The 24,895-nt window shown below is 36.8% G+C and overlaps 1 protein-coding gene across 16 annotated transcripts in view; it reads left to right on the top strand.

Moving 5' to 3' along the window:
• The window catches only part of DMD (dystrophin), a 2,111,713-nt gene that overhangs the window by 461,070 nt on the left and 1,625,748 nt on the right, over positions 1-24,895 (top strand). For all 16 annotated transcript variants that reach the window (XM_053892047.1, XM_053892050.1, XM_053892044.1 and 13 more), the window contains exons 3-4: positions 6,761-6,853; positions 8,489-8,566. In XM_053892047.1, the coding sequence (XP_053748022.1) occupies positions 6,761-6,853; positions 8,489-8,566 (171 nt within the window). The remainder of the gene's footprint in view (positions 1-6,760; positions 6,854-8,488; positions 8,567-24,895) is intronic.

Here is a 24,895-nt window from a genome sequence, read left to right on the forward strand (position 1 = left end):
TTCTCGTGTACTTAATAGTATAGTATGCATATTAGATCCTAGTGATTATGTTTTATAAAGACTTCCTGCCAAATAGCATTTTATATCTGGAGAGATTGTAAATCTATTATATTATCAAACTTAGCTCTTAAACACTTCTTAGCTCCAAGGAATAACTTGGATTTTTCTTGATTATCTTTGTATCCCAGATTTTAGTGCTTGATTATCTCTGTATCTCAGATTTTAGTGCTTTACCTGGTATATAGAAGTCTTTAAAAGTATTTGATGTTAAGGAATAACGAATAATATATATTAATTTTCAACTGTCAATTCCCACAGAACATTCCAGGACTTTGATACCCTTTTTGTAGAATAGGAAATGTCTCAGCGATACATTTGACTCTTTCATATGACCTTACCAATGATAGAAATATAGGAGACTTGGGGAGGAACACTTGGGTTTTTATTTATGTTCTGACATGGGCGTCCCTGACATTGATCCCTTGGGTCACAGAAAGTTTGTTTTCCTGTCTGGGGTGTTGTATGTCTGTGGTTTCTTCCTCTAGGTCCACTCTTTGCCTTTTTTTTCCCTGTGAGGCTGACCTCTGTGGACCATATCAGCAGACTTTCTTGTCCTCTGGCTTCCAGTTGGATTTGACTAATGGGAGCATTTACAGGAGGTCCTAGAGAGAGGAAAGAAAGACCAGGGCATTTATTAACTCCAGGGTGGCTGCATTCATTTGCCTGCTGTCCAAGCTCCTGTCAGGTGACTCTGTTAGCTCTCTCTTTGTTGAGGGACCAGTAACCACTCTTTCTTTTCAATCCTGAGTCTAGGAGTGATAATAGCCATTCTCTACTACCAGTTATAGTGGTTTCTTTATTCCTTGCCTTCATCTTTGTAAATTGTCCCTTATTAAACCCTCTTCAAGTTACCAAAATCCTGCTAGGACCCTGTGACCCATAAAGCAAAGTTCTATTCTTCACCTTCGGGTGATGGCATTTAACAGGAAGGAGGAAACAGAATGTTATTAGAGATTATTAATCATTTTCTGTGCCAGGCCACATGTTGGACACCTTGTAATTATGAACCATTTAATCCCCATACTAATACTTTGAAGTTGATTCCTTCTGTTACTTTGAGGCAAAATTTATAAGGAGAATTATGGAAAATATGGATTATTTGGCTTAAGAATTTTGGAACAAATTCATGATAGCTGACACTTATTGAGTATATCTTATAAACAAAGCACTGTTCTAAGTGCATTTAAATCTTCACAGGATTACCATAAGTTAGGTAACAGTATTTCTTCATTGTGTAGATCAAAAGGTAAGGCACAGAAAGCTTAAGTTATTTGCTCAATATCACGCAACTGGAGATATGGCAGGACTGGGGATTTGAACCAAGACCTTCTAGGTATGAAGCAAACACTTTCTTTTGACATTATCATACCTTCCTTTTGTTTCGTAAAACAAATTTCATCAGTGCACCTTTTTTCTTTTTTTTTTTTAATTTCCAAATTCCCTCTGCCTCAACCTGGTATCTTTCAGTCATTAGTCTCCTAAAATGAAACACTAAACCAACATTGTTTTTCTGTTTTTAAGAGACTCCTTTCAATGCAAGATTAATCTGTGGTACTAAAAGTCAATATAGTGGTCATTATTGAAGGGGCTACTACACAGAAGGGGGTGTGAGGAAGCTCTGAGGATGCTGGTTGTATTTTATTTCTCCATATAGGTGGTGATAATATGAATGTGTTCAGTTCATAAAAGCCAATTGAGCTAACTCTTAAGGTATGTGCATTTTCCTATATGTATATTACACCTCGATAAAATTCTCTTATAAAATACTTTTTGTAATTCATACTTAAAAAAAAAATCATCTATGAAAACAACCTATTTAGACTATAATGGGTTGTAATAATTTTATGGGAGGCGATCAGCATCATCCACCAATAGATTTTGAATTATTTTCACCCTTCTTTTTGGTGTTCCCAGTGTTTTTGGTATTTCCAGTATCTAACGATTTGTAATCACAGAGAAGTATCTTGACTTTCTGACCAACAGAGATGTCCAGAGGCTGACCTTTCTGTAAGCAGAAGGCCATGCTAAATAACTCCTGTGCTCTTTACCTCTCATTGGAATATTATATTGATCCCTGTGTATTTTTAGGTTAGGGGATTGATAACAACTGTGAAGAATCAGAAGTTATTTAAATATTTTCACAAATCCATTTCTGTCCCTTTCAATTTTTTTTCACTTTGATTTTTTGTCACTTTGTTTATCCCACTTGCTAATCAACCTATCTGATTTTTTTTCTTTTGAACCTTGTCTGTGCATCTGTATTTCTATATGTCATACTGACAATGATCAGGAAGCATTATTATCTCATTTTATAGCCCTTTCATCTTTTTATTTGGGTTCGCAAGGAAGAAGACAATATGTAAGTGAATGCAGTAAACTGCTGAGTAATATCAAAAGTTCACCTTTTAAATAAAATACTAGTCATGAAAGGGATTGAAGACAGAGAGCCGCAGGGTCATATGGCCCAAAGAGAGTTTAATGTTTTGTGTGCTTTACAAAATAATTTTCATATACTTGAAAGCCATTACAGATAGGGAATTTTAAAGAAATATTACTGTTTTCATGACATAAATGTCACTTGCAACAAAAAGACATAGTAGATATAGAAGATGAAAAGGGAGGTAAACAAAAGATTTAATGAAAGGTAACCCCAAGAACAAAAAGAGAGAGACAGGGAGGGAGGGAGGGAGGGAGAAGGAGAGAGAGAGAGAGAGAGAGAGAGAGAGAGAGAGAGAAAGGGCTTGAAGCCTCTGAGTGCCGTCCACATTTACCAGTATTAGTAATAGAATATGGAGTGACATCTTATATCCTTGACTTTCACTCTTACAAGGGTACCAAAGTAAGAAAATCCGAGTACACTGTAAGTGAGCTCTACATTTTCTAGTAGACTCAATAATGTACCAGCATTGTATTTAATCTGGAATTTGGCCAGACAGAGAGAAGTCAAGGAATAATTGAACAAAACAAAACAAAAAATCCTATATTTATTGAGTGCCTACTATCTGCCCAGTCTGTATACCACAGCACACTGTTCCATTTAAGCCTCAGAAGAGTGCTCTGAAGTGGTATTATTTCAATCTCCGTTTAAACAGAAGACCATGGGGGAGGGGAAGGAGAAAAAAAAAAAGGTTAGAGAGGGAGGGAACCAAAACATAAGAGACTCTTAAAAACTGAGAACAAACTGAGGGTTGATGGGGAGTGGTGGGAGGGAGGGAGGGTGGATGAGGGGTATGGAGGAGGGCCCCTGTTGGCAGGAGCACTGGGTGTTGTATGGAAACCAATCTGACAATGCATTTCATATTAAAAAATAATAACTAAAATAAAATATTATTGCAAAAAAAGAGAGTATATTGTGCTTCAGAAAGGCTAAGTCACTTGCCCGAGACAGCAAAGCTAGTGAATAGAGGACTTGAGTTTAAAAGTCAGCTATTTCTGCATCTCAAAACTGTGCTACTTTTACTATATCATAGCTATAATGTTATGGAATGAGGATTTGAATCTAGGAAAGAAATGAAAACCATCCAACAGAGATGAGATGTTTTGCTTTCCCCGGGGTCTTTATACCACAGGAAGAGTAAGACTGAGCACCTGAAGATCTGTGAAGTTACAGGCTACATACTGTACATTTCATTGAGCATCACTTTAATTAGACCTAGAAGAGGAAATGTCACTCGTAAGTGCTTGAAAATACTTTTAAAACAAACATTAATTCAGAGAAGAAGGCAAAATCTCCATGAATTCTTAACAGAAAACATATGTGTTTATAGACATTTTGAACCTGCTGTCACTGCCTAATTTATACTGCCAGACCTGGGGTAAATTCATTCCATCTCATCTGCTAGAAGGATGCTTTGATGGGACATTCTGAGAAGCACTCTATTAGAGAATGTGGATATAACAAATAGAAATTGGATTTCAATTATGATACTTTAGTATATCGTTTATCGTATGAGTTATGAAATTATGTATGATAGCTGGAGCTTTTTCTCTGTCACCTCATTGCTTTCGAGGTGCCCCAAATAGATGTGCCCGGAGGCCTCTGATTAGCCTACAGTCCTTCACTTCCTCTCCATTTGTTTGCTTCCAGTTTAAAAGAAAGAATTATAAAATACCTTGGCCTGTATGTATGAGCTTGGAACAAAGCAAGATCCCATTTGCCTTGTTTTGACCTCTGTCTGGACTCCTTGTCCCCAAAGCATAAGCTTTATAGTCTTTGTGTTGTGGATGTTAGATGATCCTTACGGCCTTGGGGTTTATGCTTTACTTTGTGCCTGAATACTTACCTGATTTCCTGTTCCTGCCCTTCTTGAGTAAACATCTTGCCACCCACATCCTTCCTGGTTTGACAGACTTTGTTATCTATCATCTATCTATCTATCTATCTATCTACCTACCTACCTACCTATCTTTCTGTCTATCTATTTATCTATCTATCTGTCATCTGTCTGTCTATATATCTATCCAGATACAAATTTTTTAACAAGAGCAAGTATCTTTGTCAGGTAAGTATATATTTTTTTTCTTCAAAACTTGACACATTTCAGTGTGCAATATTCTTTTTGTCGATAAGTTTGGAAGCCACTCACTTCTGAAATGCATCTGTAAAGTTTTGCTCCTGGATGGAACAAAAGAAAAGAAAACAAAACAAAACAGCCAACAGCATTTTCGAGGCATCGTAGAGCTTCAACCAATTTGAAAGCATGCATTCATTTTCTTTTACTTATTAGTAGAAAGCTTTCCTTAAAGTTTCATAAAAATGGCATGTTGTTTTGAGATTTACTTGCACATAATGTGTAGTCAAGGTGTTTTTAAAAATTTCAGCACATTCGTATTTTTATGTTGTCTTCTTTTCCCCTGAAATTCTTAATCAGAACTATTAGAGGAGAATTTACAAATAATAGCTTGCAGTTATCTTTGTCAAAGCATCTCTGTGGCTCGATTTTCAAGGGTGGCCATGGGACTGGCAGCCTTTTTGTGGGGGATCTGTGTTCTCATTAGGTGAAACACCAAGGCATTGACAGGATTTGTCATTGACATGGCTACCATGCAGTAGGGAGAGCTTGAATCCTATGTCTTTAATCTTGGAAACCTCAGGGATGCCCTTTGCCTGGAAACTAAGGCTGCTCTTTGTTTTTCTTGACCTGTGTGAAATGTCAGGTTTGCATGCAATCGAGGAAGGCTTGAGACAAACCCACTCACATGGAAAGTAATGTTAGACGCATCGCCTGACATTTGTGAGGAAGTATTTCATGGTCCCCATACTATGGACGTTCCCACAGTTATATGTTCCTGGGTCCCTTTTACTGATTCTGTGTAGTATTACCTTTTGGGAATATTTGTTTTCCCTGCTGGACTCAAAGTTCTATAAGGGCTGGGGTCATGTCTGGCTGATTTACTAGTGTATGCCCCTGCATCTAGCTCAGGTTTATTGGTGCTCAGTAAACATCTGCCACTGATAAATTAGGGCTTTGTAGAGAAACTGACTGATGAAAGAGACGTGAATGATTTCATAGGAAGGGATTTTAGGCTTTCAACCAGAAAAAGAAAATATTTGAGAGCATGACAGAAAAATAAAATATTTGAAAGATAATCAGATGGAAGGAGGATAAGGCCTAGAAAGCAGAGTATGATAAACTAAGAAGAACAAGCCTCTCAGGAGTTAGATGGATCCAGACAGAATTTTGGCTTTACTGTCTTGTAGTTTTTGTGACAAAGGGCCACATGTTCAATCTCTTTGTCTTGTCTCTAAGATGAGTATTTTAGTGCCAGCCCACAGCTATATCACAAAGATTTGAAGATCCACTCATTTAGTGAATTGTTTTTCATGAGCAGTTGCTACAAAAATTCCAGATACTATGAGTGGTTATTCTTTTTCCTTCAGTATAATTCCCAGGTAAAGAACTGAGGAAAATAGATGCAAAGGTGTCACAGGGCCATTTCAACTCAGTTAAAAGCAGATATTTCTAACATATGAGCCATGCAAGATGAAAATGGATCATTCTGAGATAGTTTCCAAAGTGTATATTCAGAGAGAGCACGTTCTAGGTGCAGGATGGTGGGCCCTCTATGATAGAGGTATACCAAACAGTTAAATTTTAAGCACCTGCCCAGGGCAAATTGTATGTGGTCTGTTTCTTTGTGTGTTTACCTCTCTCTCCTTCATAGAACCAGCTTTTAAAAAGTTGAGTTAATTAGACCAGTTAGGCTACAGATAATCCAACTCACCTTATTAAAAAAAACCACAATTTAAATAGATTTGACCTAATGATGATATATTGCTTTTTTGTTTTTTACTTGTAGGTTCTCTTTTCATCTTTCACCCTTGGCAGATTAAGAATTAGATACATTACATATTCTTTTTTTTAATGTTTATTTATTTTTGAGAGAGAGACAGAGCATGAGTCGGGGAGGGACAGAGAGAGAGAGAGAGAGAGAGAGAGAGAGAGAGAGAAAAGGAGACACAGAATCTGGAGCAGGCCCGAGGCTCTGAGCTGTCAGCACAGAGCCTGATGCGGGGCTCTAGCCCATGAACCACGAGATCATGACTTGAGCCAAAGTCAGATGCTGAAACGACTGAGCCCCCCAGGTACCCTGTTACATGGCATATTCTTAACCACAGCTTTCAATTTTAAAAGGCATAATCATGGAAATGGATCACTGGAAGAGTGCTTGGTTTAATTGGGTATATTTCATGTTTCAGTTTGGGAAGCAGCACATAGAGAACCTCTTCAGTGACCTACAGGATGGGAGACGCCTCCTAGATCTTCTGGAAGGCCTGACAGGGCAAAAACTGGTACGTGAATTATTTCTAAGAAAGTTCACATTAACCTTAGGGGAATTTACTAAGAAAAAAGAAATGAACTCAGTGTAGTTTTACTCGATCTAGTAAAATGCACTAATTTAATAATTACCGATTTAACTAGTAGTAGAGGACCTATTCCTGAATAAAACAATATTCGATATTACTTTTATTTTGGCATACTCTATCCTATATAGAACTAGCAGGTGACATTTTTCAGTAATGTAACTTATGTTAATTAATAGATATTACTTGCTCATAATATTGGGTATCTTTGTTATTGAATGTCTTTTTATAAGGCTTTTATTCATAATGATCTTTTAAGTTTCAGTTCATTTTTTTATTGTGACAAGAACATTTAACTTGAGATATGGAAAATGAAGAGTTGCAAGATGAGTAAATTCCAGAGAACTGCTATCCAACACTGTGCCAATGGTTAATAATACCGATCTTCCTTGACTTACCATGGGGTTATGTCCCTACTAATCCATCCTAAACTGGAAATACAATTTGAAAATACATTGAATATACCTAACCTACTGAACTTCATACTTTAGCCTAGCCTACCTTAAACATGCTCAGAACACTTACATTAGCATACAGTTGGGGAAAATCATTTACCACGAAGCCTATATTATAATAAAGTGTTGACTGTCTCATGGAATGTAATGCTGTATGGAAAGCGAAAAACAGAGTGGTTGTACGAACATCGGTTGTTTACCCTTATGATTGATTGCATGGCTGACTGGGAGCTGTGGTTCACTGCCCCTGCCCAGTGTCACCAGAGTAGCATACTGGGTTATCACTAGCCTGGGAAAAGATCCAAAATCAAAATGTGAAGCACATTTTTTGCTGAATGCCTCTCACTTTTGCACCATCATAAAGTCATGAAATCCTGAATTGAACTATCATGTTGGGGACCATCTGTAGATTTACTGTGTGTTTACAAATTTCTTAAGATGTGTATTTCATTTTAGAGGTAAATATGGTAGGCATCATAATGGCAGAATTTCTGAAACTCCACAACTGGATAAATGATTTAATCCACATACTGTAATGTACTGTGCAAATGTCAGTTTCGAAATTATAGGATCAGATGGTATTTGGGGGATTGGGAGTGAGGGTTATAGAACCAAGGATTATTGAGGTTTTGAGCTTCAGTGATGAAGACAGTTAAGGTAATGTCGACAAAAATAGTTTGTCTTAATCCTATTTGGCATTATATAATCCTTATAGGCTCAATTCTCTTTTATAAGTTCCTTAAAAGTGTGGAAATCAACTCACTTATCTACCTTACTAATAAACCCTTATTGCAATGTTGTTTCTCTTCCTGGTCATGCTGTAATCCCCAGCTGGGCTGCAGAATGGAGAGATGGTAACCAAAATAGATTTTTTTTTTTGAAGAAAAAAAAAAACTGTCATTTTTTCTTGAGGAGAGGTTGATTCATGCTAAGAAAGTCCTATGACAAGGACAATTAACCCAGAGCCCTTAAGTGTATTATATTAATGCCTCACAGCCTGTGTTCATTTAAAATACTCAAACTTAGAAGTAAAATGTATAAATTGTTTCATTTCTAGTAGATTGTCCCTCTCTGCTGGGCAGTAAACATTGTTTCGTTTTGTTTTCAGCCAAAAGAAAAAGGATCCACAAGAGTTCATGCCCTGAACAATGTCAACAAGGCACTGCGCGTCTTGCAGAAAAATAATGTAAGTGGAGACCTGGACAGAGTTTGGATACCATGAGACAACATAGTTAATGTTTGAGTGAGGGCTTTGGCCCCAAATGCAGGGAGAGCTTCTCAAGTTCTCTTACAAATCACAGTAGTGGGTTATAACGAGTATGCGTTCTGGTTCATGTGCATCTGCTGGTGGCTAATGTGACTCAGCAAGTAAATGTACCGAGTCACAGAGGGCAGGGAAGGGTGTGACTCAGACCCGATAGGGCACTGTGTGTTGTGTTCAGATTTTACTTGATGCAGCTATATCTGAAGGACGTATTCACTCTTTTGGTGAACCTCAGTTTCTTAGAGTAGTGTTCTGTGAAGCAAATGGCTTTTACTAGGCTGAGTATTATTTTTTATGTATTCAAGTTTGTTTGAGTTAAGGCAACATTTATTAGATACCACACCCACGTATGAAAGTTCACTCTTTCAACTTACAGAACTGCAAATTTGTTTTCTCTTGCTAGGTTTGACTTAGTTTAACTGGATGAACATGCATGTGTGGCATTAGAAGGTCAACAGTTATACCTAAACAAGTATGTAGATGAGAGGAGAGTAACCTTGAGATTCCTCCCTTCTACCATGATATTAGAGGCAGCCCCTCCTTTCTTAGCAACTTCCTGCAATCTTTCTCATCGACCAATATGTTTACCAGGTCCTTAGTAGCTTCCTAATTACATTACATCTCTATTTCAAGAATAAATTCAAATAAATTGCTCACATACTCTAAAAATAACCATCGTCAGTGATAGATTAGTTGTGATGTATACTCCCCCAAAAGTTATTCAGTTCATCTGGTACAGAGAGGGCATCACATGGAAAATGTTAGTGAAGGCTGTGTAGCATTTGGTTGACTTTATGAATTTACAGTTATTGTCATACTTAATCTATGGAAATTGCCTTATAAAATCATTATAGATTTTTATCATTTTCTGAAGTGACTAACTGTATATTTTCAAATTTTGTGCAGGCATAATAAGACACTCTATAAAACATTTGCCTCAACATCAGTCTGATAGATCCTTTTGAAAGATCAATACCACAAAAATTGAGAATATTGTTTTAAAGATAGTAGAATTTACATGAAGAAAAATCTTTTTTAGATATCAGTTCCCCATATTCCATTACAAAATATACAAAGCAAGGAAGACAGCAGAAAATTCAAAGAATTACTCTATTAAGTCTCTTTCATGTAGGTGATCTCTTCCCACCAAGATAATATCATATTAAACAATTGGCTGTTGGAGCACCTCTAAAATAGTAGATTAATGTAGCCATAGATCTTGTTTAATGATAGTTTTGTTTTTTCATATTTGTTATTGATTATGAATTTTTTGGTTTCTTATATATAATTATTAATTTCACAGTTTTAAATATAAGACCAGAAGAAATTCTGGCAATAAAACAGAGAAACCATAAAAGAAAATCTCTGTCACTTTGGGATAACCAAATATTTCTTAGATGTGAAACCAGAGGCCTGATTCAAAAAGAGAAAAATTAACTTGAACTTCATCAAACTTATGAGTTGTTTCTATGTTATGGATACAAACCCTTTCTTTTCTGCATTGCAAATGTGTTTTCTGCTTCTAGATTACATTTTTACTTACTGGTGTCTTTTGATAAAGCAGAATTCTTCATTCTGATGTAGTTCATTTTTATAAATGGTCACTTTATAATTTTGTATCCTGTTTAAGAAATATTTGCCTTCCCCAAACCATTATGATATTATACTTTGTTGTCTTCTGTATAGGCTTGGTTGTTTTGTCACTTGAATTTGGATCTCTATATCACCTGGAATTGATTGTTGAATTTGGCATTAGGAGTGGGTTAAAATTCAGGTTCTTTTTTTTTTCCATTTGGAATCTAACTGTCACTACACCATTTCTTAAAAACAATGTTACTTACTCATTGCTCCCGAGTATTGGGTGTGTCATAATTTCTTGGTACAGATGCTGTTCTGCTTTTGGACTTGAATTCACTTCCATTTTTCTCTGTCTATACATGCACAAACATCCTGCCATTTGGATTTTTGCAGTTTTATAATCCATACTGGTATCTGATGAATTAGGTTCCCCCACTTTTTCTTGATTATATTGACCCTTTGAATTTCTGTATTCCTTTTACCGTCATCTTTTTAATTTCTATATAAATCCTGTTTGGAATGTCATCAACAGTGAGTTAAATCTATAGATCGATTTGGGAAGAATTGTTACCTTTACACTATTGATGAGTATACCACATTCCTGCTATGATTTCCCCTATTGTTTATTTATTTAATTTTTAAGTATTAGATTTGAAAGAATGAGAAAAAAAAATCCGAGAGAAAAAAGGGTCAGAAAATTTGAACAGCAACTTCACAAAAGGGGATGTTTAGAAGCTGAAGAATAATATAGAATGTTCAACCTCAGCAGTAATTGGGGAAATTTAGAACTGCAATGAGATACCAATACAAACTCATAAAAATGGCTGAAATTAAAAAAGCTAATAATGCTGGGGGTGAGGATTTGGAATAACCTGAACTCCTAACTGGTAGAAATGTAAATCAGACAACCATCGAAAATAGTTTGGCATTATATACTGAATGCCAAAGTGCATAATTCTTATAGGCCAACGGTTTTGTGCTTAGGCATAACATGTAACTACCATTTATCTCTGCACACGTGTGTGTGTGTGTGTGTGTAGAAAGAGAATGTTCATAGCAGCTTTTTAAAAAAAAATTATTTTGAGAGACAGAGAGAGGAGAGGGTGCATGTGCAAGCAGGGGCAGGGCAGAGAGAGAGGGAGAAGGAGAGAGAGAGAGAATGAGAGAATCCCAAGTAGGCTCCGTGCTGTCAGTGCAGACCTCAGTGCAGGGCTCCATGTCCAAAGCTGCGAGATCACGAATTGAGCCTAGATCAAGAGTCAGATGCTTAGCTACGTGAGCCATCCAGGCACCCCTCGTAGCAGCTTAATTTCTAAAAGCTAAAACTGGAAATGACTGTGGTATAGTCACATGATGGCATATTATAAAGCAGTGAAAATGAACAAATGATAGTTATACACAATACATAGGATGGATCACTCTCCTGAAAGAGTTTTGAGCCAAAGAAGTGAGACACAAAAGTATACCTACGATGATTTCCTTTTTTTTAATGTTTATTTTTTTTAATGTTTATTTTTGAGAGAGACCGAATGTGAGTAGGGGAGGGGCAGAGAGAGAGGGAGACCCAGAATCCGAAGCAGGCTCCAGCCTCCAAGCTGTCAACATGGAGCCGGATGTGGGGCTTGAACTCATGAACTGTGAGATCATGACCCGAGCTGAAGTTGGATGCTTAACCGACTGAGTCACCCAGGTGCCCCTACTATGACTTCTTTTAATTGAATTTCAAAAACAGGCAAAATTGTTCCATGGATTTAGGAATCAGGAGACTAGTTACATTTTGGAAGGAATGAAAGCAGTTAAATGCATGAGTGCATCTTGTGAAGTGTTGAAAGTATTGCCTATTTTGACCTGGTGCTTGATACATGGGTGCATTTGCTTTGAGAAAATGTATCATGGTCTACCCTCAGGTACACTTTTCTAGATGTATGTGGTACTTCAGTTCCCATTTTTAATGTTAAAAAAAGAGGAACCTTTGAAGGTAAAGTAAACCTAACCTTACAACCTCCCAAATGCCAAACAATGGCTTATTTATCAGTCTGACAGTATGCTTGGTATTTTCTCATGAAATTGTTTGATGAAATGTGATAAGTGAATATACAAAATTAGAATAAGATTAATGCATTTTATGGATCTTTTCTTAGATGGTCATATTTCTTTCTGAAAATGTAGAACCCTGAGAACTCCCCTGAGAACTTGTTTGAGCAGGCAAAGACCCCGAAATGAGGACTTAAATTTGAGAAGGAGCCCTTAAAGAGCAGATTTCCACAATTCTCCCGTTTGACTGAGAGCCTTAATAGGGAATGTCATAAAATTGAGGTCTCTGTATGAAAAGGACAGAATCTCAAGTAAAACATTTTCGTGTGGAAACCAAAACCCAGAGCGAAATAACCTTTGCTTGAAGTAGCCCCAGGCTAAAAGACACAGACTATAAATGTTCAAAGGTAAATTTATTATCATTTTATACTTCTCCATTATTTTGTAATAAAAGAAAGTACAAAAGAAATGGAAAAGATTCCCCAGGAACATGTTTATTAGTCTCTGATTATTACCACACAGTAAACACACAATTAAATCAAAGAGAATGTTCAAGAGCAGGATTTTTTTTCCCTAAAGATGTGCTTAGGTATTCTATACTAGATGAATAAATGAGCCTGGGGCAGGATATACATAAATTGGCACGTTAAATAAAATAGTAGACAGGGCTATTTCAAATTTCCTTTTAAAAATCATAGATTCTCAAATTAGAATGAAGGCATTGATTGGAGAAGTTGACTAATCAGACCTTCAATAATAATGTTAGTGCATTTACATGCAGCACATTATTTATTGAGTGTCTACTATGTGTTAAGTTGTATGCTAGGTGGTAGGAACACTGTAGTCAGTGATCAGAACAAACAAAACCCTATATGTCATAGAGTTTACAGTCACATACCAGAGGGCAGTAACATGTACAATGTACATTGTGATAGCTATGTGAATGAGTAAGAGATAAACAGAACAGAAGGTGTGGGAAGACCTCTCAGTTAAATTGTGATATGGTAAAGCCTGGAAGGAAGTGAGGGAGGGAGCCATGGCATCATCTATAGGAAAATGGTCCAGACAGAAGGATAAAAAGATCTTGGGGAGAAACAAAACGTTTGCAAACAGGACTTGCTAGGGAGACAGGACTGAGTATGGAGAAAACACAGCAGAGAAGGGGATCGGAGAGGTACCCGGGTACTTATGGGAGGTGTAAAACATGGGAAGACATTATTAGGCTTGGAACTTAATTGGGAAGGAGATGACAATGACTAAAAATAAAAGGGCTGCTATGAATTGAATGGCTAATAAAACCAGTTCTTTAAAAATGAGAGAAATAGTTAATAAGAAAGAAAAACTTACAAGAAAAGTATTTAAAAACAGTACCATTTTTATCCAGGGAGGTTATCGTCTGTAATGAAAACATAATACAACTTATCGCATAATAGAAATACTACTAAAACCACTAAGACAACTTAATGGAAATACTTTTTGATGTTATAGGCTGCTTTATTTTTCCAAGATTTATAACGTCTTTGCAATGCACATGGGTGAAAATCCCCCTACTGATAGAGTTCTCTAGTTGGGTCAAAAGGCCACTGATAACAGGAGGGACATCTGAAGTGAAAGTATTAGCGTAAGGTTAAAGCACAGGGCCTGGCAAATGCCTGCCAGGGGCACTTTGCAAAAGGAAAGACTTCAGAGCCCCTTTGTGGGGACCCGCAGCCACCCCTGAGTTCCCTTGGGCCCCTTGGGTGGAGAGGATCCTGTAAACTTTTTTGCATCCATATAACCACCACCCATTTCTGCATGGTTTTCTTCACCTCAACCTGCACCCTGACCATCTCTGTGAATTCTCTCATCTCCTCATTCCTCAAATGCATATCGTTTATGGCCTCGTAATCCTGGAGCCACCAAGCCAGCCCCTTGTTGGTTTCTCTTTTGGCCTTCTTGGTCACTTTCCTGCAGCCTTGGTTCCCTGGCTGGCTTTTCTTCTTCTTTTGGCTTTCCCTCGCTCTCGGGCTTTCTGTCTTTTGGCTTTGCCACACTGCTGGCTTTTTCCTTGTCCTTTCCTAGTTCCTCATTTTCTGCCTTTCCCTTGTGATTTGTCTTTCCCTCAATTTCTAACTTTTCTTCGTTTTCCAGAATACAAGCTACTGCTGGCTTCCCTGCACCCCATGGCTGTTCTTTGTATTCCAGCTTTCCTTGTTCTCAGGCATTCCTTCATTCCATCGCAGAGTTTTTCCATGTTGAGATTTTCCCCCCTTTTCCAGTCATGCAGGGATTCTAGACAGGTTCCTCCTCCTTCTATAGCCTTGCAGAAAGTTGCAGGGGCCGGGGCAGGCCTGCGCCTCCTGCTACTCTCTGAAGCCCAGACCCCTTGCTGCCAAGGCAGCTCAGGGAGCTGGTTCCATACAGGCAGTGGAAGAAGATGGCACAGGGACTGGATGGCAAGGTCGGAAATACAGTTTTATTCAGAGCCTTTAATTCACCATTGTCATATTAGAACACATTTAGCAACTAACTAACTAACTAAATAAATAAATAATTGAGACTATGGATGGCGTAAATAAACTGTAGATTTAATAGCAATTTGCTTCCCATTAATACTCCAAAGCGCAGATGATTCTATGAAATATGTGTGCATTATGTGTAAACCTCCTGCCCCATAAAGTTGGATTTTCAGGAAAAGCAATAGTTTATCATTTAATTTAAATTAGCTAAATCCAAATCTGAGCTCTCAAGCAGGCATTCCGAAAATTCTCAGTCATTATGAGGAAAGCTCTTCCCTATCCCTAGCAATGGCCAGAGAACAGTAGGCCTATGTGGTGCCTCATATAGGCAGGGGAAAAGCCTTTCCTCTTTAGTCCATTGCAGTATGCACTGATACAGTCACCCCCTAAGCCCGAGTCTTCTCATGAAGCCAAGTGTCTCATTAATATCACTGGCATGAAACAGAAAGCCTGCAAAGACCAAGCTGAAGAGACTGTAACAAAGTAAATATATACAGAAATGTGAGGAGAATCAAATCCCTGGTGAGACACGCAGGGATTAGCATGAGTTAATAGCCTTTATCCCTAAACCTAAAGAGACAATGAGGAGAGAGCTGTTACCTCAAAGCAGTGAAAGCTCTGACGCTGTGAGAGGGACCACTGGCCAGCAACTGTGACCATAGGTATCTAAATGAAGTTACCCTCAAATCGTGGCCTGCTGGGTGAGTTGGGAGACGATCGATACCTTGGTCTCTCTATCCAATCCTCCAATATCCTGCCCATGCTACCCACTGGTTAAGCTCAGCTAAAGGCTAGAAGGTGAGAGCTCCTAGGTGATGAAGTCATCTGATACTAGATGAGTCATCTCATATGCCACAGGGGTGAAGAACTGGAGATTGGGGAACAAACAGAGAATAGCCAGCATTCCAAGTACCTCTGTTTTCTGGTCACACGAGGACGTGAGAATGTCTGCACTGAGAGCCCTAATGTTGGCTGGGGTCCATCCTTGCTGGATGTACCAGGAAGCCATTCACTTTTGAAACCACACCATCTCTGTTTCCTGGTAGGGCGTGGAGATGGTTTCTGGCTAATTTTGGGAACCATCTGATATCACATCCCTTCAGATGCTTCTGGGAAACATCAGAGCCAGAAAACTAAAACAGACCAAGAGTTATTTCTAATTTCTGCTCGGCTGCACAAACTTACCAAAGGCATAGGAGAAGATAAATTTATAAAAAAATATTACTAAAAAAATATTCCTGCCATATGTACAAAGATGGATAATGTATTAGGATGCAGTGAAAATGTCATTAAGTATATAAAAAGAAGAGCTTTTAAAGTGCATACTCATAATAATAATAGAATACTAGAAATTAATAACACTTTTAAAAATTCAATTTGATTAATTTAAAATGTTTTGTATAAGGAATGAAGAGTACATATCCACATTTGTATAGGAAAAAACTTTCCAGGAGAAATGGACTAGGTTTTAGCCTGAGGTTCAATTTGTGTCTTAGCTTTTATTTTCATTGAAAACAAAGATAAATTAATTCAAGATTTCAACCATAAATGTTACAAAAAATAAAAAATGCTCTAAGGAAAGTAGAAAATAAACATAAATGAAGAAATCAGTTAGAAAGAAAAAACACTAGAATAATTTGAGAGCTAGTTCTTTGTAATAAAATAATAAAGTAGACTAATCTCATAAATTTAATCGGGGAAATGAGAGGAAAAAGCAAATATATGCAATTTAAATATAGAAAGAAAATATTAAACACAAGTATAAGGAATATACAAACCAAACATGGAGTCTACACAGAATTATATGTTGATTATAAAAACAATTAGATTGTATTCCATTTAAAATAATTAATTATAAGAATTAATAGAATATAGGGTACTTTATTTTTTCTTAGATTTTTTTTTAATGTTTTTATTTATTTTTTGAGAGACAGAGAGAGACAGAGCATGAGTGGAGGAGGGGAGGAGAGAGAGGGAAACACAGAATCTGAAGCAGGCTCCAGGCTCTGAGCTGTCAACACACAGCCTGACAGGGGCTCGAACTCATGGACCGCGAGATCATGACCTGAGTCGAAGTCGGATGCTCAACCGACTGAGCCACCCAGGTGCCACGAAAATGTAGAGTACTTCAATCAATAACCAAGAGAGGTGAAGAAATCATAAAATTAAACAAACCGACTCTTCACAAAGACTTCTGAGTCTAATGGAACCAGTGGGAAGTTCATCCAAACGTTAAGAAATGGATAATTGCTAATAGAAAATCATTAGGGACTTCACAATTCTACAAATTTATCCACAGACTTAATTTTTAAAATCACTTCAAAGAAGTTAACCCTCTCTGTTGTTTGAGGGGGTATTAGAAGCATCCATTTTGAAAGGCTATTTTGTGGTAGTTTCAAAATCTTAGGTCAACTTCATTTGGTTTCCTCCTTCCTTCTTAGTATCTTCTCCACTTTGGCCTATTTCTCTGCCATAAATGATCAGTTTCTGAACATGTCATTGTTCTCTACTAGCAACTCAATTTGATTCCATGCCTCAGTTTCCTTTAATTTGTCTGTCCTGACATCTAATTTGCTATGCTCTCTCAGTGCCACTCACAGCTTAGGTCCACAACTCAGACACCACATTTATGTTCTGATTTGCATTCTCTGTGGTGGCTGTTTTAGCATAAAGTTATTTCTGCTATCAATAATTTATTTTCAAAACCACTTATTGAGAATAAAGTACTTCCAAGTGCAGTGATACCTTTATTACAATATTTACTGAGAGCAAAGCTCATTTGTAATAAAGTTGGCTGTGGTTTTAAAAAGCAAACAAAAGAAAGTACAAAATCCTGTGAAATAGAAGCTGACTGTACCAAGTGGTTAAGCTTGTCTACACCCCAGCTCAAGATATAAAACATATCCACAGCTTGCATTTCATTGTCACTTGTTGAAGGTAGATAAAACAAATCACAGGTAACATGGAAACATCTCACATATTGCTGTTTTACCATGCCTTTTCCCTTCTCCACATTTGTTTGTGAGTGACTGTCTTTACCAGACATTCTCAATTCCGTTCTGCAGGTCTTTAACCCCATTGTCTCTCAAAGGAAAAGTATCATTTAATGGGTCATTTAAACTTGTTTATTGATAGATTTTTTCCCCCTTAGATGTAAATAAGCTCCAGTCAATGAGTTTCCTCTACCAGAAATTTGACATTTTTATCTCTTTATGTCAAATTGAGTAATGAATGATTCTTTACCACTGGTAAAGGAATTTAGCCATTAAAAATCTGGTAGGGAGATTTAACTGCCTGTGGTATTTTAAACTGCCCTCCAGATAGATCATGATACCAGTCTTCCATTAATTGCCTGATTGCAATTTGTTTCCTCTTCTTCCATCCCAAGATGTCCATGTTTTTATTTTATGAATCCCAGTGCCTCTTTGAAGTCATAGAATATATTCCATCACTATTTTAAAGATTCATACAAAAAATGTAGTGTTGTAATACACCCTGAGTATATAGTATACCAGGGCTTTACCGATTTAATATGATTTAATATTAGCTGACAGAGTTGTAGATCTCATACTTGATGTTCAGTATCCACTCTGATCAACTGTGTATGACAAAGTGGCAAATTTTTACCAAGTAACTTCAAACGTACAATGTGAAACAGCACAAAACAAGTAAGATCAGTTTTATACATTATTAAAGCACAAATCCAAAGTGAGCATTTAAAAGCCTAGGTTGAAAATTCACATGTCAGCTATGTTCAAATATTCACTTAATCATATCATTGAAAATTGTCAGTGAATTAGATTGAATGGTTGTCACGTGTCACTGATCTGAAAAATGACACAGTGTTCACTCTTCCTGGCATATGATCTTAGATAAAGAGGGTTCTAAACCGTTCTTTAAGACTAGTATTTTATGTGTTCTTTAAGTATTCAGAGACTTAAATAGCAATATAATATATGTTTTGGAGTATGTCAGAACATAATATCTTTGACTGAATATAAACTGCTTCCATTTATTACTCATAAAATACACTGTTCAGATATAAATTCCACATTTTGAAGTTAATTTATGTTAGACAAGTATTCGTTCTTACACTAAATTTTCAGTCCACACAATAGGACTATAATATGTCTGCACCTTATATATATTCATTCTCAGGATCCAGAAGTATATCCTTTTAACCCTGTTACTCACTAACTCCAGGATTTTTTCCAAATGATTCCATGACTTAGGTTCCAATTCATCATCTCTGAAATCTACTAACAGAAATGGTTGTATTTATTTCAAAATATTCATTTATGGAATAAAAACATATACAGGCATATATTATATAATATTTAGATTTATATTCAGATGCATTGGGAAATGACTACTTTTCAAATGAAGCTAATTCTCATTTAAAATAATATCAGGGGCATTTGGGTGGCTCAGTCAGTTAAGTGTCTGACTTCAGCTCAGTTCATGATCTCATGGTTCGTGGGTTTGAGTCCCACATCAGGCTTTTTGTTGTCAGCACAGTGCCTGCTTTGGATCCTCTGTCCCCCTCTGTCTCTTCCCTTCCCCTGCTTGCACTCTCTCTCTCTCTCTGTTTCTCTCAACGTAAATAAATAAACTTAAAAAATGAAATAATTTTATAAGGTGAGTTGGTTATCTTCCCCCTACCAGTGCATTTCTTGCGTCAAGGTAAAATAGTATATTTTTTTTGCATGCTAAACTTAAAATTGAGGTAGCCATTTTCCTATGATTTGTACATTTAGAGATCTTAAAGGATAATAGTATGGCTACAAACTGTACTATTTTTTTTTTTTAAAGTTTATTTATTTTGAGACTAAGAGAGTGCAAGTCGGGGAGGGGCAGGGAAAGAGGGAGAGAGAGAGAATCCCAAGCAGGCTCCACACTGTCATTGCGGAGCCCAATGCGGGGCTTGAACCCATGAGCCGTGAGATCATGACCTGAGCCAAAGTCAGGCACTCAACTGACTAAGCCACCCAGGTACCCCAACAGATAGTGGTATAATTAAAAACATTTTTTTTTCATGTTTATTTATTTACTCTGAGAGAGGGGAGGAACACGAGAGGGGCAGAGAGAGAGAAAGAAAGAGAGAAAGAATCCCAAGCAGGCTCTGCACTGTCAGCGCAGAGCCCCATGTGGGGCTCACATTCACCAACCATGAGATCATGACCTGAGCTGAAACCAGGAGTCAGACCCTTAACCAACTGAGCCACTGTGGTGCCCTCAAATTTTTCTTATTATATTGAATTGTTGGTCATATAACTTAAAATTTTGGGGGGTTGCTATTGCCAAATTTTTCCTTGAAATAAGTATATGTGGAACAAGATTAGAAAGCTATGGTGATACAGGGTTCTGGTTTCATTAAAGTAGCATTCTGTATTGCCATGCATATGATATATAATATTTATAAAAATTCAAGTTAAATGATATTACATTGAAAGTATATACATCTTTTATCTTATCCTGTGTTGTGACATTATTACTGAACATAGAGTCCATTTCCTCAAATGATGCCTTCTAGTATATAATGTTCCATATAAGAAATTTTGCTTAGTTGAGATACAGGAGCTACTTTGCCAAAAAGTTCAGTCCTGCATGTTATGTTCAATGAAACTACCTGCATTGGAACCTCTATTTTGATATATTTGTTTTAATTTTCTTTCACCCCTTTATTGTTTATATTTTTCTTAACATTAAGGGGTTTTTTAAACTTAACTGCTTCACATCTTTATTGCCAAAGAGGAAGTATATAAGCAAGTAAAAGCACAGGTCCATTAAAAAGAACTACCTTGTGACAAATGATTATAATCATAAACACCTCCAAAATATGGAGCAATTTGTGACAAATGATTATAATCATAAACACCTCCAAAATATAGAGCAATTTGAACTTCCTTCAGTAGTCTTTAGGCATTTTGATAGAACAGTCCATTTTTTAGTCTGTCTCCATCTTTAATACAAAATGCGGCATATAGTGGATAGTCAAAAATATTTAAGGAATGACTGAATATATAAACCCTAATCACTGAAGGTCAGGAGAGTATCTTCATAGCAAGTACTGTACCCAGAACTAAGTCTTAGGATGTATCCTAGGTCAAAACGTGCTTTTAAAAGGTATTTTCCAGTATAAGCTTCTATATTTGTATAAAATTTAAAAAATCCTTGTTGGAGAGAGAGATATGGGAGGGAATAAAGAAAACTTGCCAAGTGGAGCATGAAGTCCACAACAGCCAATGCAGCCCACCCTGTAGGTTTTATGTACTGAACTATTCATCATCTAATTATGAAAGATTCAATATGTGCACCTCTATATCCAAAAAAAGATAGGTGTGATTTTTGCCTGTAAGCCTTCACATTTTATATAAATTTTAAACACACTAAAAAGCACATGCTGCAGGGCAGCAACACTACTTTGCTTTTTCTGCATTTTTGATCACTTAAATGCATTATCTTTAGAAGGATTATATAAATACTTGAGTTTCTGTGGAATATAGAGAAGTCTCTTTAGCTTGGCTACACGATGGCAGACGTTCTACACAAAGCGCTTAACACATTTTAAAAGCAAATCCTATTTGCCTAGAATGTTGGAATGAAATTCTCAGTTATAAATCATTTATTAGAAAGAAATGTGTGGGTAGGGGAAAAAAACAAGTAAGTAGAAGGTAGAAGTAGCCTCATGGGTTCTAAGAATCAGGAGGGATTTTTATATAGTAAAGTTCAACACATGGTGTTTTTCTGGTAGTCACTGTTTCAGATTCTGGTTAAAGTAATCGACCAAACTTTTATTATTTTTTTTTTAATTTTTTTTTTAACGTTTATTTATTTTTGAGACAGAGAGAGACAGAGCATGAACAGGGGAGGGGCAGAGAGAGGGAGACACAGGATCTGAAACAGGCTCCAGGCTCTGAGCTGTCAGCACAGAGCCCGATGCGGGGCTCGAACTCACAGACCATGAAATCATGACCTGAGCCGAAGTCGGCCGCCTAACCAACTGAGCCACCCAGGCGCCCCTACCCAAACTTTTAAAGATGACATTTCATGGTTCTTTGTGAAATCTCATCGTTCTGTGTGAAGTTATAAGATTGAATTTGCAGCTACATTTTTTGTTGTTGTCAAATTCACAAATAAGAATCATGTGAAAAATGATGGCTTACCTTTATCCTCTACCCCTTCCCTAATTCAGAAAATGTTCAGATTGTACTGTGCATATCAAGGAACTAAAACGATTCCTCCTTAGGGTAAATCTTGCAATCTGAAATGTCTTAAAGAACCAAATCCTTTGAAACCAACGTGAGGAACCTCCTATCCCTAACCTAATTTCATTTGGCTGGATGATACAGGGTGTGTTTTCTTTAATGCCTGGAGCTGTGAAATGTCCTGTGCGGTTGTCTAAAAAGGCAAGAAGTGGGAGATACCATTTATTGGAAAGATGATGGTTCCCATTTTGAATAAGATGTAACTTCCTACAACATGCAAGTGAAAACTGCAAATGCTTTATTGACTTATAAACTAAGAGCTGAAAAGTTTATCCATCTCCCTGCTACCACAAACGTTTAAAAAGCGTGAGAAAATTTGTTAGAATTTTGTCATGGGACTCATCACTCCCTTGCTTTTATTCATCTTTTTTCTTCCTTCTGCTCTGCCCTGAGAACTTCCGTTTTCATTATTTGACCTGGTTACTGTGATTATTTTTATGTCAAATGTTCCTCATTCTAAAGTCATTGTGTAGCATTCCACGTTTGATGAACTCATTCTGCTATTCTCCTTTCTGTAAAGCTAATTAAAAATAATATAAACTGGGCCAGGTCAGTAATCTCCTGTCACTAATCCATCATATTTCAGATGTGCTTTAAATCTTAGGGTTTTCTTCAGTATTCTTAAATCTTAAATATATCAATATAATATATATAAATCCTTTTACTATAACCACCATGGGATATATAAATTTGGCTTGTAGAAAATCTTACTGACAATGCTAGATTGCATCTGTGCCCTGAAGGAAAGCGGTATAAAATAAAACCTAGGATAAAACAAATGAACAATGAAAGAGAATTGCTCCTCATAGCCTAGTGGTCAGCATCTTCATTTAGGAGGTGGGGCACCAGGAAGTAATAGTGCTCATTGAAATACTTCTATATTAACCTTAGAATTACTAAATAGATAATTTTGTACAAAATCAAATATTTTACTCTAAGTTGTAGCGTGGGCACAAAAAGGGAATTCCCTCTAGTTTGTGTCCTCACATGATAACACTAGACTACGTTATTTCAAAAGCTAATGGAGCGCCTGGGTGCTTAGTTGGTTAAGCGTCTCACTTAAGCTCAGGTCATGATCTCATGGTTTGTGGGTTCAAGCCCTGCGTCTGGCTCTGTGCTGACAGCTCAGAGACTGGAGCCTGCTTCAGATTCTGCTTCTCCCTCTCTCTCTGTTCCTCCCCCACCCATGTGTTGTCTTTCTCTCTCAAAAAAAAAAATAAATAAATAAATAAAAGTAAAAATAAACAAAAAAGGTAACTCATTAGTTTTCCTAGGTGCTATTTATTTATTTATTTATTTATTTATTTATTTACTTATTTACTTATTTACTTATTTATTTATTTAGCTTGTGCCTCCTGACTCGGGATATTTTCCTAAGAGTTCACATTTAAATATTCTATTAGAGCCATAATAGGGTTCCATGATTTCAAGGCAAATGGTGAGAATTTTCTGTCCTTAAAAATTAAGTTTGAATAAAGCATCTTCACAGAGAACACTGCACAACTCTGAGCCAGTATCTGGTGTTATTTTATGACAAAAGTCTTAGGCCTGTTTGCAGGAACTCATAAGGCTAATCTTCATATGTAGGTGAACTTGTAAGTTGTGTCTGCAAAAATTCAATGCATGCTATTTAATTTTTGCACACCTATCCATTTGGTATCTGATGCTTTCATTCTGAAAACCAGGAAAACATAATTTTGGGCATCTTAGTGACCTCAATATTGAATTTCCTGCTATCTAGTGCTTGTCACAGTAAACACACACACACACACACACACACACACACACACACACACACTGGCTCCATATATTAACATATTTGTCACAGAAATGTTTTTTGTTAGACAGACATACAATTATCATTTAACACAGATTTTGACATATTTTGGATTTTTTTTTTCCTTTCCATAGTTATTTAGAAATTGGATTGAGAATCCTTGAAAGATATACCTCCAACGCATATATTAGAAAAATATTTAAAAGAGGCCATTTTGCATGTGATTGTCTAAGAGTAGTAATGATTTTTATGAGAACAACATTCATAGCTATGTGGTAGGAAACATGGCATTATAAAAAAACCAAGCATATGCGATTTAGAGTCAAAATGGGCTAGACTGTATGAGGCATCGAATAGTAACCTATGACCATGAACAGTACCCTTCAAGCATGACAAAATACCCCTCCTTCTTCTAGTGTCTTAGTGACTATTAATTACGGTTATTTCTTACAGTCCTTGGTAATCTGAAAAAGAGTTGTACAGCAAGAGACAAAACTTAAGCAAAACAAATATCACTTGTCTACATGGTGGTGTGTAATATTTATTAATTTAGAGCCTATTAAAGAATTTCATGAAGAAGTCTCTAGATTTAATTAAGGACTTATCTCTCATATCCAGACCTGGTTTTAAATCTGACCTTGTGAAAGCTTCGTGTACCTTTGACACTTTGTTCTTCTCTAGAAAAAAAGGTATAAAAACAAATAACTATGTCATACTTATATTATGATTATGATGTGGGTAGAGTGAAAGCTGTATTCCAAGAGAACCCTATAGGCTTAAGATTTTTTAAAGATAGAAATAAAATAGGGGCGCCTCGGTGGTTCAGTCTATTAAGCAACTGACTCTTGGTTTCAGCTCAGGTCATGATCTCACAGTTCTTGAGGTTGAGCCCCTCATGGGGCTCCACCCTGACAGTGTGGAGCCTGCTTTGGATTCTGTCTCTCTCTCCCTCTCTCTTTGCCCCCACTCCCTCTTTCTGTCTCTGTCTCTGAAGAATAAATGAATAAACTTAAAAAAAAGAAATAAGTATCCTAAGAGATTATAAAAAGAAAAACAATAATGAAAAGTAAATTCAAAATAGAAAACTGAAAAATAG

This window comes from Panthera pardus, unplaced genomic scaffold, assembly GCF_024362965.1.
Source record: "Panthera pardus isolate Hobbes unplaced genomic scaffold, ASM2436296v1 HiC_scaffold_27, whole genome shotgun sequence".
Taxonomy (NCBI): Eukaryota; Metazoa; Chordata; class Mammalia; order Carnivora; family Felidae; genus Panthera; species Panthera pardus.